We start from the raw sequence: 14,815 nt of genomic DNA on the forward strand, positions 1-14,815 counted from the left end.
GTTCATTCAGCTAGTATACTTTCAGAAAGAAAGTTCATTGATGAAAATTTTTTTAAAAAATTGGTGGAGAACACTGATCTGTATCCTCTAATAAATCTAATTTATTCTCAGATGGTTTGTATCATATAAATACAGGATTAAAGGCTAAGTAGAAATAAGTGTTTCTATCTTTACGTTCAGATATGAAACAGTGTTTTATGCTTTTCCTACTTCTATTCCAAATACATCTCATTTGTAAGTTGTCCCCAAATATCAGTTGTATATTGAAATGGTCTCATGGAAAGGAAAAATATCAAATCCATGCATGATTAGCTTGATTATTGTTGTTTCTTTCTAATATCTTTGTATTCGTTGGAAAATGCCCACAGTGATATTTAGGAGACTTCAGTTATTTCAATTAATATTCATTTATCTTCTGAAAATAGCTTTCTGTAACATTTCAATAGAAGAAACTATTTATTTGTTATTAGTTTATTGTAACTTAGTACTTGATAGTATTATCAAATCTTTTTTTTTAAGCTCTTCTCACAGACGGCTTCATCATCCTATCGTTTTTGGCACAAAACAAGCTGTGTTTTATTCAGTTTGCCAAGAAGATGAGCTCTCCTGATACAAACAGAAGGCTGGAAAAGCTCTCAGCCTTGGACTATAAGGTAGAGATTTGAACGTATAGGGTCATATTGTTAATTATTAAGGTATGCTAGAGTATTGCTTGAGTTGATGTTATGCTCATTTTTCTGAAATGATTATGGATTTCAGAAAAACCAGAGTTATTCATAGTATAGGATTAAGCTTGATCAACTAGAAACAGTGGCCATCCAAAGTTTTCTTTTTTGACTCTCATTGTGGGGGTCTGTTAACAGTGGCATGCTTGGAGCAGTTTACATTGTCCATATGGAAATCAGAAGGATAATAGAGGCAAGTTACACATTTGAAAATGGTTTTCTTGCTGGTGGTAGTATATGTACCATTCTCAGTTTTCCCTAAGACCCCACATCACTGTTCTAGGCAAGGGTAGCTGCTCTCGCTTCCATTTTACAAGCAAAAAGAGAAGAGGACACTTTCAAAGGTTAATAGAAAAGTGTAATAAACAAGGAGTGGGAAGATCCCCCTCCTCCCAACATCCAGTTGTAACTATGGAGAAAAATGCAAAAAGAAATCTCCTTCATGTGTTGGTCTCTTTCCCTTCAGTAACTCCAGGTAATTTGTTTCCTTGTATCAGGGACTTTACATCTGTTAAGGCAGGATTTTTATTTTAAATGATGTGTTTAATTTAAGTTTTGCCACATTACATTTTAACTGCTTGGAAGGCATACTCTCTGCTAGAATGAGTATCTCATACATTTTCCAGGCTGTTTCAGTTCAAGGCCTCTTTTCAGCAGTGACTTGTGTTTGCAAGATTGATCCAGCCTCTGTGACGTGGATTTGAGACAGTTCACTGTTCACTGGGAACGAGACTGATATACAGCTTCCTTAAAAAAGATGCACACTTACACTGTACCAGGAGTATCCATAACAAGGGCAAAGATTCTAAAAAGCCAGCTTTGTGGCTTGAAACTGTGCATGTGTTTGAAAAGTCTAATAGTATTTGACCTAACCTTTTGCCCTTTTGGGTTCTTTTGGGTTATTTCTTATTGTGACTGAGTTAGTAGTGATGTGGGAGGTTTTAATTTTATTTAATGGAAAAATCTACTCTTATAAAAAAGATTTTTAACATGGGATAAAATACATTAACTTTTTCATCATGGTAATAAACTATAATTTGGTTTTGTTTGCGAGCCTTGTGTAGCTTCTATAACACTTTGTATAATATTGATTCTTTTAAACTGAAAATCTGTAGTACTCATATATTTTGTCTAGTAAAAAATGGTTTAACATTCTTAATGGAATACTATTTTCCAGAATGGCTAGCTTTCCTTGAAATGTTGTTAATTTACTAATACTGGTCTTTAAAATGCACCAGTATGCATTAATTTTAATGCATTAACTATTAAAGTGACTGCTTTTAATGCATTTATATAAAATTTTGTATGCCTACTTTCTTTATCTTAAGTGTGGTGGGTAGTTTGGCAGAGTCTTCTCAGCTTAAGGATAGTAGCTCCTCATTAATGAGAGCAGAGAGAAACTGTTAGGATGTCATCTTTTCTGATGAAAAGATGTGAAAAATAGACTGAGTATGTGGGCCCTACACCTTGAGTAAGGGAGTTATGTGTTCGTTCATTTTGTCATTAGATATGAGAAATTAAAAACGTGAGCACTCCATGTCATTTCTTTACATTAGAGAAGAAGGAGCCTGCTTCCCTCTGGAAAACCCATGGATTTCATTTTCTGGTTCAATATTTTAAATATAGGTATTTAATATTTGATAAAAACTGCCATTTATCCATTGGAAGGACATTTTAAGAAACTTGTTCATTTCACTTGCCCTCTTGACTATTGTGATAGAACAGTAAACCATGAATACTCAAACATTAAATTTCAGATAACATACATGGTTTAACATTATGTGAGGATTGAAAGTGGCAGCCTCTTGTTTTAACTCTTGTTTTCTCATATAGAAGTTCTTAAGTAACATGTGTAAATGCCAGGTAGGATGTCAAGATAATGTTTGTGTATTTTTAAGGACTTAGCAATTTCATTGTGATATTTCCCTCAAATAAGAAGATAGCTAGTTAAAATAGTGATATTGAGAGCTTGAATATAAGAATTTGCACTTTAGAGTGTAAAGTAATTTGTGTTGTCTGTCAGTGCCCATTTGGATTTTAAAACATGGAAATAGTGTAGAGTATTACAGTCCTGCTCTTCATTACAGCTATATCATAATTTAGTTATTTGAGACTGAAACAGTTTTGGCAGAGAAAAATGTAGGGGAAATATCATGAAATTATTGACCTTTAGCAAGTTTTCCTGTCTACATTTTAAAAATCCAATTCAATTTATTTAATAGTGAAGGGACAGTGCAAGGAGTTAAATGTTTACCGTGAGAGAACAACACTGGTAATTACTTTGATTTCAGTTCCTTTTGATGTGCATTCAGAGGATGAAGAGGTCAATAATATTATGGCCATGCAAATAGAAAAGGGTTCCTTTTGACCATATTAAAAAAAAATAGCAGAGGATTATTAAAGCATTAACCTTGATTTTAATGGCCTTGGTTGAGTGGTGAGATCACAATTTGGATGAGCCTGATTATTTACTAAATACAATACATAAATGCAACGGGTTCTTAACACCCATTGCACTCTGGCATTATCGCATTACTGCCATCCTTTGTTGCCTTGCAGACAGGAATATGAAAGCAATCTGTCATGTAGTGAGACTGGCTCCAGAAGCATTTCTCTGATAAGAAGACCCCCTGCCCTTTGCTAGTGTCTGGTCCAGTAGGCTTAGCCATGCGCTTAATCCCCAGAAAGTGGTTCGATTATTGCTGACCAGCAATGGCAAGATAGTTTTTTTTTTTTTTTGCTTCCAAGCTATCAACCTTCCATTAATTCCTTAAGCAGAAATACGGTGCAATCTATATTTCCTTGGCATGTGTCACCCAGATGGTGCCGTGCTTATGTTTTCAAATAACCATGTTCCAAAATAACATAGTTTGAATAATAAATTCTACAAATCCGTCCTAAGAAAGAAAAGCATAATTCTCAGAAGCTGCATAAACTTTTACTCATGATGCTGTGACTTATCCCTTTATGCAGAATTTTTGTATATATGTCTTTAAAGCGATATTTGCCTCAAGTTGTTTTTCCTTTTGTTGTTGTCAGTCACTGTTAACATGTTATGTCTTAAACAGTAGTCCGACACTCTTGGTCAGCAGTACTGAACCTGTCATTTAATATAGCTGGTCTTAAATCCTATGTGTAGGTCGATGCTGTCAAGCAACCATGACTGTACATTTTGGTATTGATTGGGATTGCTATGGCCAATTCCTCCCCAACTCACATTTCTCCTTTTCCTTCCCTCTGCTAAAAATGGGGAGAATTTTGAACATATGTCTTTTTTATGTATGTGTCAAAAGAATTTGGTAAATTCTGACACCTCCTTAAGCACATGTTTAACATGCATATTTACTTGCATTTATCTACATTTACAGATGCTTTAATTTTTGTAATACTTTGAGGATTTTGCCTTTTAAAGATGATCCTTCTCTGTGTTTTTTTTTTTTTTTTTTAACCACTAGATTTCCTATTATGAAATCCCTGGCCCAGTAAACAGGACAACACAGCGTCGTCTCGCTATCAATTGTGTTCAAGACACGATTGTTTGCTGGTGGCCACTGGTCAGTGATGATGCTTGGCCTTGGACCCCGATTTCTTCTGAGAAGGACAGAGCCAATCTGCTGCTCCTGAGTTATGCTCAAGGAAGGCTGGAGGTAAATCTAAAGCAAATATATACATTTTGTTGAAGAGAAACTAAAATAGGGTTATTAGTTTTCTATTCTGAAATAAGTGTGAATACTTTTTAAAGTCTATAGTTTGTTTTTCCAAATATTCAACAAAAGTAATTACATATGAAATGGGATCCTTTAAAGTATCACATCTAGAGGATCCACAGACAGTTTCAGGACTCACCTGAATACCATAATGATTAATAGCACAAGCTTCTGGGTTCAAATCCTAGCTCTAGGACAAGCTACCTCTCTGTCCTTGAGCAGGTTACTAACTGCTATGTGCTGTGATTTCATTATTTGAAAAACAGAGTGAATGAAGATATCCAAGTTAATAGATGATTTAGAGCAATAATGATGTAATACTATTATTACATGTATTAATTAATAATCTCAATTACTATTGTGATTCTTGTCATTATCATTATTAGTGCTGTCATTACTGTTTGCTCATGACTTCATGCCTTTCAAAACTGTGTTATTAACCACCTTCTTTAAACATCAGTTAGTCAGTTAGCAAACAGTAGTCAAATGCCTGTTTTCTATAAGACTGTGGTGCCAAACCATGGCTTGGGGCAAGGATTTGTAAGGAGGGCCTAGAGGAGCAGCCTTCTCGATCTAGTGTCCTGCCTGGGACACAGCACCAAAAGGGTTAATCTAGGAAGTGTATATGAGATCTCACCCTGTCTATTTCTAAAAATGTTCCGTCATCATTATTATCATGTACCTGTGGATATTTTCATCTTGTATCAGTACTTTGAGTCTGAAATTCTGTTTTCTTAATGTAACTTTAAATTGAAAAAAAACAACCTCCTCAACGTGGATTTTCAGTGGGTAAAATGGTATGTTTTGTCTAGGTAAAATTGTATGTTCCTGTATTTTCTCTAAATCCATTATCATTTAGACTTTAAGAAGTATTTTCCAGAATTAGTATTCTGAGATAATGAAGAAGTACAAGTTTTCTCTATCCCCCACTTACCTCTTCTGATTTTATAAACTTACAGGCTATCTTTTAAGACTGAAGAGCCCTTTTTAATTAATTTACCTTTTTCTGGAACTTTTCCAATTTTGTTGTAGTAACTAAGACCACTTTTAATGCTCCAGGTATGGATTTTGTAAGGATAAAGAAGTGCTTTATTCCTATTCACTTCCTGTTCATGCCTACCATCATATTGATCTTGGGTCTAGAGGCTGAGTAAAAGACCTAATCAAAATGACTTCATGTAATAAAGCCAACTAGAATTCTTTTAAATGTTCTGTCTTACAATAAAAGTTAAAAAAAAGCATAAAGCAACCTTTAGTTTTATAGTACACAAATTACCTTTATTTGAAATGAACTTATTACCTGAAATTAGGACTGTTTGAAAAGGGTGTATACATATGGTCCACATACTTCATCTCCCTCTGTCTAGTTTATGGACTTTGTAGTTCGATTAACGTCAGTTTGCCTATTGGTTGGACCATATACTATGTGACTTGAATCAAGTTTACTCCTGTAAGGTTCTGCCTGCTTTTAACTAATGATATGTTCTTTGGTCTTGAGTAGATCACCTACCCTGACTGTAGTTTTCTAATTTTTAAAATGATGGATTTGAACCATATGGGTCCCAGGCAGCTCAAAAAAAAGTGCTCATCTGAACCCTGAAGCAAAGGTCTGATTTTGCCATTGCCTGTTCAAATGCCTTCAGTAGATTTTGAGCTAAACTTAGCTTCTGCACTGAAAAGCAACCCCCTACCCCGACTGGCCATGACCTACTGTTCCAGTGTTATTTCTTTATACAAATCTGTGTTCTAGCCAAATGATGTACTCACTGCTTCTTTATTTCTCACCTTCTGCCTATACAAATTTGAAGTAGGAAATGGCAACCCACTCCAGTATTCTTGCCTGGAAAATTCCATGGACAAAGGAGTCTGGCAGGCTATAGTCCATGGGGTTTCAAAGAGTCAGACTCAACTGAGCATGCAAGCAGTGCACACCTGTACAGATTACAGGTATTTCTACCTGAAAGGCCCTTCCCTGGGCTTCCCGGGTAGCTCAGCTGGTAGAGAATCCCCCTGCAATACAGGAGACTCTGGTTCAATCCCTGGGTCGGGAAGTTCCCCTGGAGAAGGGATAGGCTACTCACTCCAATATTCGTGGGCTTCCTTGATGGCTCAGAAAGTAAAGAATCCTCCTGCAATGCAGGGGACCTGGGTTTGATCCTTGGGTTGGGAAGATCCCCTGGAGGAAGGATATGGCAACCCACTCCAGTCTTGGGGCTTCCCTACTGGCTCAGACAGTAAAGAACCGGTCTGCCATGTAGGAGACCTGGGTTCAATCACTGAGTCAGGAAGATCCCCTGAAGAAGGGAATGGCAACCCACTCCAGAATTCTTGGCTGGAGAATTCCATGGACAGAGAAGCCTGGTGGGCTACAGTCCATGGAGTCGCAAAGAAATGGACATGATGGAGCAACTAACACTTTCACTTTCTCTCTCTTCACATCATTCATCAGCTGTTGAGCATGACCATGGAGTAGCTGTTGTTGTTTAGTCCCTAAGTCCTGTACTACTCTTCTGCAGCCCCATGGACTATAGCTCAGCAGGCTCCTCTGTCCATGGGATTTCCCAGGCAGGAATACTGGAGTGGGTTGCCATTTCTTCCTCCAGGGGATCTTCCCATCGCAGGGATCAAACCCATATCTCCTGCATTGTCAGGTGAATTTTTTACCACTGAGTCACCTGGGAAGCCCTGACCATGGAGTAAGCACTGTATTTCATGCCAGAGGATATGAATACAGAGCTTTCCCTGCCTGCAAGGATCTTAGTGTCTACCAGTGAGAGACAAATATGAAAACACAGGCATACACTAAAGTGCTGTGGATAGAGTATGTGTTAACTGTACAGGAGCCAGTGGGAAATGATTGTTTCTACCTAGAGAGATAATAAGGGGGGAACTTTCAAAGAGGATTTACAACTTGCTCAAGGCTGGTACACAATTTTACTTTTTTTTTGTTACTATCCTAAGTTTCATATCAAAATTGTACTAGCCCTGTGGAGTGATTTGACTAGCTTTTCTCTTTTCTCCTCTCTGAAACAGTACCAAAAAAAATTATATGATACTTGAATGTTTGGTAAAACACATAAAAGCGTCTGGGTATGCTGTCTTTCAAGGAAGATGGATTTATTTTTTATCACTGATTCCATTTTTCAACAGTTGTTTTTCAGGAATTCTGTTTTTCCCTTGAGTCATTTTCCTTATTTTGTGTTTTTGGAAAATTATCCATCTTGTTTAAGTATTTGAATAGATTTTCATTAAGCTTTATATGATATTTGTACTTGATTTTTACTTATCACCACTGACTGCATAGCTAATGTCCCCTTTTTTATCTTGATATATTAAGATGGATAATAATATATATATTTTTTGTCAAGTAGCTTCTGTCTTAGATTTGGTCCTTTCAATCTGTCAAAATTAAATTGTTGGAAAAATTAATATTTTTTTTTTCAGAACCTCATGTGAACTTCTATATGCAAAAAAGTGATTGTCTTTTGGAATAATTATCTGGGGAAATAATTGTTTCTTTCTGTGTGTATGAAGACAGTCTTAACCATGAATTGTAGCATATTTTTTAGGAAAACATGAACTAAAACTACTAGTCTATAAAGGTAATATTCAGGCATATCTCTTTAAATATTTTTCACTAGCAACCAATAGACTTCTTACGCTAATCTTCAGAATAAGAGATACAATATACTCTTAAACCATAAAAGTCAGACTACAAAAGTAACAACTAAAGAAGAAATTTAATCTTTGTGTCTATTAAATGACAATTAAAAAAAAAATCATTTCCCATCCAAGTTCAGTCAGAAAAGATAATAAGCTTTTATTTGGACTGTGGCAAGATCCTACAGTAGTGGTTCCTAGCCTTGGCAACACATTACAGTCACCTACAGAGCTTTTACAAAGGGACCCACCCAGACCAGTTACATCAGAATCTCCAGAGGGGGAGGCAGCATCAGTATTCTTTTACAGGTTCCCTAGGTGATTCTCATGTGCATCCAAGTTGAGAAGCACTGCTTTACAACAAACTAAAAAAATTGTTTAAAGCCATCCCTTTTGCATAACAGACCATGGAAAGGATAAAGCCCACATACTGAACCAAATGAGTGTTCTAATAGTAGACTCTAAGTAGAAAATTGGCTTACCAAGCAGCTGGAAAAAAAAAAACAAGGAAACAAAGGAAACATAGAAATAAGCTCTCTATGACTGAATTATCTGTCTTTCAGAGGAGGAACATTTTTTAATTTATTTTATGGGTATTAGAAAACTGCAGGTCTAATTGCATACCACAGAGCTCTAAACAACAGTATATATCTTAATTAGACACACAGAACAAGAGAGATTTTTGTTGTCTAGGAAAAAAATTGTTTTGAAAAATATACAATAAATAGGATGAAGAAAAACATTTTTATCTATAAAATTCATTTAAAAATAGCTTTCTGTGGTATTTGTGTTTATTATCATACATAACATGATAGTCCTTTTTATTTAATATAGGACTTTGCTGTAGCTCAAACATAAACAATCTGCCTGCAGTGCAGGAGACCAGGGTTCAATCCCTGGGTTGGGAAGATGCCCTGGAGAAGGGAATGGCAATCCACTGCAGTATTCTTGCTTGGAGAATTCCATGGACAGAGAAGCCTGACAGGGTACACAAAGAGTCGGACACAACTGAGTGACTAACACACACATGCTTAAGATCCCCTGGAGTAGGAAATGGCAACCCACTCTAGTATTCTTGCCTGGAAAGTTCTATGGACAGAGGAGTGCAACAGGCTGCAGTCCATGGGGTCGCAAAGAGTTGGACATGATTGGCTGAGCACGTTCTTTATATATACTTTTGGAATAAGTAATTGCTATCATCCTAGAAATATTTAATTCATTAGCTTTGTCAACCCACTCCAGTACTCTTGCCTGGAAAATCCCATGGACAGAGGAGCCTGGTAGGCTGCAGTCCATGAGGTCGCTAAGAGTTAGACACAACTGAGCGACTTCACTTTCACTTTTCACTTTCATGCATTGGAGGAGGAAATGGCAACCCACTCCAGTGTTCTTGTCTGGAGAATCCCAGGGACGGGGGAGCCTGGTGGGCTGCCGTCTATGGGGTCTCACAGAGTTGAACACGACTGAAGCGACTTAGCAGCAGCAGCAGCAGCTTTGTCAAAAATGTGATGACAACCCCACTTAATTTTCTCTTACCTTATTTGAGTAGATATTTTAACTTTTCAGCTATAAGCATTTGATAAAGCTTTCTGAGTATAGCAATAATTTCAAGATACCTTATTCAGAAAAGGCCACTTGAATCTCTTTAACCAAATTAATAAAAAAACATATTAGCAGAGCTGTTAAACCTTAAAACATGTTGTCAAGGAATGATTTAGAGGAGCAGCCAATTGATGAGAAAGTAAAAATGTGACCAGCTCTTAATACAGTGTTATTTGATAAAAGAAGCATTCAGAAAGCATTACATATGCATTCAACTGAAAAGTGAGACTATTTCAGAGACATCTCTTCCAAAGGGATGTATATGCTGTGTTATTTTTCAACTAAATAACCAAGATTTTCTATCTTAGGGATGATGGGGTTGTTTTAATCTCTTTATTATAAAGTACAGTAGGGAAAACCATAGAGACAAGATATATAATTTAATGATCTTTTACTAAAGAAACACCCCTGTAACCACACTCAGGTCAAGAAATAGACTTGCCTAGGCACCAGAAATAGTGCCAGGTACTTACTCTGTTTTAATCACAACCCTTTCCTAGTCCCCCAGAGTATCCTCTGTTATGACTTTTACACTTTTTCTCATATATCACCTAAGTGTGTATCTCACAAAACTGCAGTTTAATATTATCTCTTTAAAACATGCTAATGTGTCTTCTATTTATTTATTTTTGGCTACACTGGGTCTTTGTTGCTATGTGGGACTTTCTCTAGTTTCGGGGAGCAGGGACTAGTCGCTAATTGCAGCGAGGCAGACTTCTCACTGAGATAGCTTCTCTTGTTGCAGAGCATGGGCTCTAGAGCCTGTGGGCTTCGGTTAGTCGTGGCATGCAGGCTCTAGAGCACCAACTGGCTCAACAGTTGTGGTGCACAGGCTTACTTGCCTTGCAGCATGTGGAATCTTACCAGTCCCATGTCCTCTGCATTGACAGGCGAATTCTTAACCACTGGACCACCAGGGAAGTCCTAAAACGTGTTAATGTGTCTTTGAAATCTCTTTTAGTCTACAGGTTCCTGATCCATCCTCTTTAAAAATTTTTTCATTGAAAGTTATCTGTTGAAACTGTAGTGTCCCACAGTCTGGATTTTGTTGTTCCCATTATCATGATGTGGTTCAGCATGCTTCTTTGTCTTTTGAAAATTCTTCAAGTTAGTGGTCAGTTTTGGCAAGACTATGTGTGAAGGAGTGTTTTTTAATTGGAAGAATTGTGATATCTAATGACATTATTTTTTAATTAGTTGGAATACTTTTATAATGAGACACTTCTACTCATCTCCTACATGTTTTCCCAGTAGCTGGATTCATATAGTGTAATCAGGATAAGTGTCTGTTTCTTTTATTTACTAGTTTTCAAGATCAGATTGGTTCCCTGTCACTCCTGAAGGTAATTAATTAGTTTTTGTTTTTAAATAACATTATTAATTCATGGATTTAGACATATTTGACTTAATGGGTTTCATAAATTGTAATTCTTATCCTTTTGGAAGCACAGATTCTTTAACTAGAGCAATGGGATTCTCTTCAAGTTGGCTTCTCTTCTTGTCATTACCTTAGTAATCTTGGGTAGCTTCCCTCTGTCTGGTATAAAAATATAGTCCATGGTTATCTTGTGCATTTCCTGCTGCAAACATGGAATTCTTAATTTATTCAATAAGGTCTGGTTTCTGAATCACTAAAGAAATGAAAGAGGAAATAAAAAAATTAAATGAGATATTTTTTGAGAGACAAATGAAAAAGAAAGCAAGATTATCCAAAATGTATGGGATGCACCAAAAGCAGTTCTTATAGGGATCACAAGCTTACCTCAGGAAACCAGAAAGATCTAAAGTAAATGACCTAACCCTATGCCTAAAACAACTAGAGAAAGAAGAACAAACAAAACCCCAAGTTAGTATAAGGAAAGAAATTACAAAGATCAGGACAGAAATCAATGAAATAAAGACTAAAACCAATAGAAAAGATCAACAACACTAAAAGCTAGTTCTTTGAAGATATGCAAACCTGATAAATCTTTAGCCAGACTCATCAAGAAAAAAAGGGAGAGGGCCCAAATCAAAATCAGAAATGAAAAAGAAGTTAGGACAGAAACACAAAGGAACATAAGAAACTACTGCAAGGAACTACATGCCAATGAACTGGTACAACCTACAAGAACGGAAAGATTCTTAGAAGAGTACAGTCTTGGAAGACTGAACCAGAAGTAGAAAATATGAAAACATCAATTACCAGTACTGATTCTGAATCAGTAATTTAAAAACTCCCAACAAACAAAAGTCCAGGAACAGATGACTTCATAGGTGAACTCTACCAAACATATAAAGAGTTAACACCTATCCTGAAACTATTCTAAAATATTGCAGAGGATGGAACATTTCTGAACTCATTCTATATGGCCACCATCACCCAGATACCAAAACCAAAGATATGAAAAAAATTACAGACATACATCACCGATGAACATAGATACAAAAATCATCGGCAAAATACTAGCAAACTGACTCCAATAATACATTAAAAGAACCATACACCTTGATCAAGTGAGATTTATCCCAGGGATACAAGGATTTTTGAATATACACCAATCAATGTGATACACTGCATTAACGAAGAATAAGAACTATATGATTATCTCAGTAGATAAAGTAAAAGCTTTTGAGAAAATTCAACATCCATTTATGATTAAAAAAAAAAAAAACTCAAGAAAGTAGGTACTAAAGAAACATGTGTGCATGCTCAGTTGTGTCTGACTCTTTGCGACTCCATGGATGGTAGCCCCCCTGGCTCCTCTGTCCATAGGATTTTCCCAGGAAGAATAGTTGAGTGGGTTACCATTTCCTTCTCCAATTAAGGAAACATATCTTATCATAATAAAGGTCATATATGACAAACACAGCTAACATCATACTCAGTAGTGAAAATCTGAAAGCATTCCTTTTAGGATCAGGAAAAAGACAGGATGCCCACTCTTGCCACTTTTATTCAACATAGTTTTGGAAGTCCTACCTACGGCAATCAGAGAAGAAAAAGAAAGAAAAGGAATCCATGTTGGAAAAGAAAAGGTAAAAGTGTCTCTGTTTGCTGTTCACCTGATACTATATAAGAGAACCCTAAAGATGCTACCAGAAATCTACTAGACTCGTCAATGAATCTGGTAAAATCGCTGGATACAAAATTAATACAGAAATCCCTTGCATTCCTATACACTGACAACAGAAGTTCACAAAGAGAAATTAAGGAAACAATAGCGTTTACCATTAAGTGAAAGTTGCTTAGTTGTGTCCTACTCTTGGCAACCCCATGGACTGTAGCCTGCCAGGCTCCTCTGTCCATGGAATTCTCCAGGTCAGAATACTGGAGTGGGTAGCCATTACCTTCTCCAGGGGATCTTCCCAACCCAGGGATTGAACCCAGGTCAGTCACATTGCAAGTGGATTCTTTTCCTTCTGAGCCACCTGGGAAGCCCAAGAATACTGGAGTGGGTGGCCTGTCCCCTTTTCAGCGTATCTTCCTGACCCAGGAATCGAAATGGGGTCTCCTACATTGTAGGCAGATTCTTTACCAGCTGAGCTACCAGGGAAGCCCACCAATGAATCAAAAAGAATAAAATACATAAGGGGGCAAAAGACATGTACTCAGAAAACTATAAGATACTTATGAAAGAAATCAAAGATGACACAAACAGATGAAGAGATATACTATGTTCTTGGATTGGAAGAATCAATATTGTCAAAATAATTCTACTATACAAGGCAATCTACAGATTCAATGCAATTTCTATCAGAATTTTTCACAGAATTAGAATAAAACTTTTTTACAGTTTGTATGCAATGGAAACACAAAAGATCACAAATAGCCAAATCAGTCTTGAGGAAAAAAAGCAGAGCTGAAGAAATCAGATGCCCTGACATCAGACTATACTACAAAGCTACAGTAATCAAAACAGTTTGGTATAGGCACAGAAACAGATATATGGGTCAGTGGAACAGGAGGGAAAGCCCAGAAATAAACCCACGTTCGTATGGTCAATTAACTTGCAGCAAAGGAGGCAAGACTATACAATAGAGAAAAGACAGTTTCTTCAGTAAGTGGTGCTGGGAAAACTAGACAGCTAATCTAAAAGAATAAAATTAGAACATTCTTTAACACCATATACAAGAATAAAATAAAAATGGATAAAAGACCTAGATGTAAGAATAGAAACTGTAAAACTCCTAGAGGAAAACATAGGCAGAACACTCTGACATAATTGCAGTAATATTTTTTGGGGGGAAATCTGTCTCCTCGAGTACTGAAAATAAAAACAAAAGCATGCAAATGGTACCTTATTAAACTTAAAAGCTTTTTCACAGCAAAGGAGACCTTTCACCAGTGGACTGGGAGAAGATATTTGCATACTGTGCTACCAAGGGATTAATTTCCAAAATATGTAGATAGCTCATCCCTGCAGTTTAATATCAGAAAAAAATCCAACCCAATCAGAAAATGGGCAGAAGAAATACATGTTTCTCCAAAGGAGACATACAGATGGCCAATAGGCACATGAAAAGATGCTCAGCATCACTAATTATTAGAGAAATGCAAATCAAAACTACAATGAGGTATGACCTCACACCAGTCAGAATGCCCCTCATTAAAAAGTCTACAAATAATAAATGCTAGAGAGGGTGTGGAGAAAAAGGAACTCTCCTACACTGTTGGAGGGAATACAAGTTGGAACAACCACTATGGGAAACAGTATGTAAGTCTCTCAGAAAGCTAAAAGTAGAGTTACCATATGATCCTGATATCCCATGCCTGGGCATATATCCTGAGAAAACTAATTAGAAAAGATACATGTACCCCAGTGTTCATAGCCACACTGTTTACAATAGCTAAGACATGGAAAGCAACCTAAATGTCCATCAACAGATGAATGGAAAACAAGTTGTAGTATATGCATGCATATACACACACACACACACACTCACACACACACACACACGTATGTTGTGTGTGTGTGTGTATATATATATATATATGAATGTATGTATAATGGAGTGTTATTCAGCCATAAAAAGGAATGAAAACATTTGCAACAATGTATATAAACTTAGAGAATAGGGTTGTTGTTGTTCAGTCCCCCAGTCATGCCTGACTCTTTGTGACCCCATGAACTGCAGCAG

At 36.7% G+C, this 14,815-nt stretch overlaps 1 protein-coding gene across 1 annotated transcript in view; it reads left to right on the forward strand.

The window, feature by feature from the left end:
- The window catches only part of LOC122703108 (WD repeat containing planar cell polarity effector), a 267,027-nt gene that overhangs the window by 134,410 nt on the left and 117,802 nt on the right, over window positions 1–14,815 (forward strand). Inside the window, exons 10-11 of the mRNA XM_043917188.1 lie at window positions 520–653; window positions 4,181–4,372. Coding sequence (XP_043773123.1) covers window positions 520–653; window positions 4,181–4,372 — 326 coding nt within the window. The remainder of the gene's footprint in view (window positions 1–519; window positions 654–4,180; window positions 4,373–14,815) is intronic.

This window comes from Cervus elaphus, chromosome 11, assembly GCF_910594005.1.
Source record: "Cervus elaphus chromosome 11, mCerEla1.1, whole genome shotgun sequence".
Lineage (NCBI taxonomy): Eukaryota > Metazoa > Chordata > Mammalia > Artiodactyla > Cervidae > Cervus > Cervus elaphus.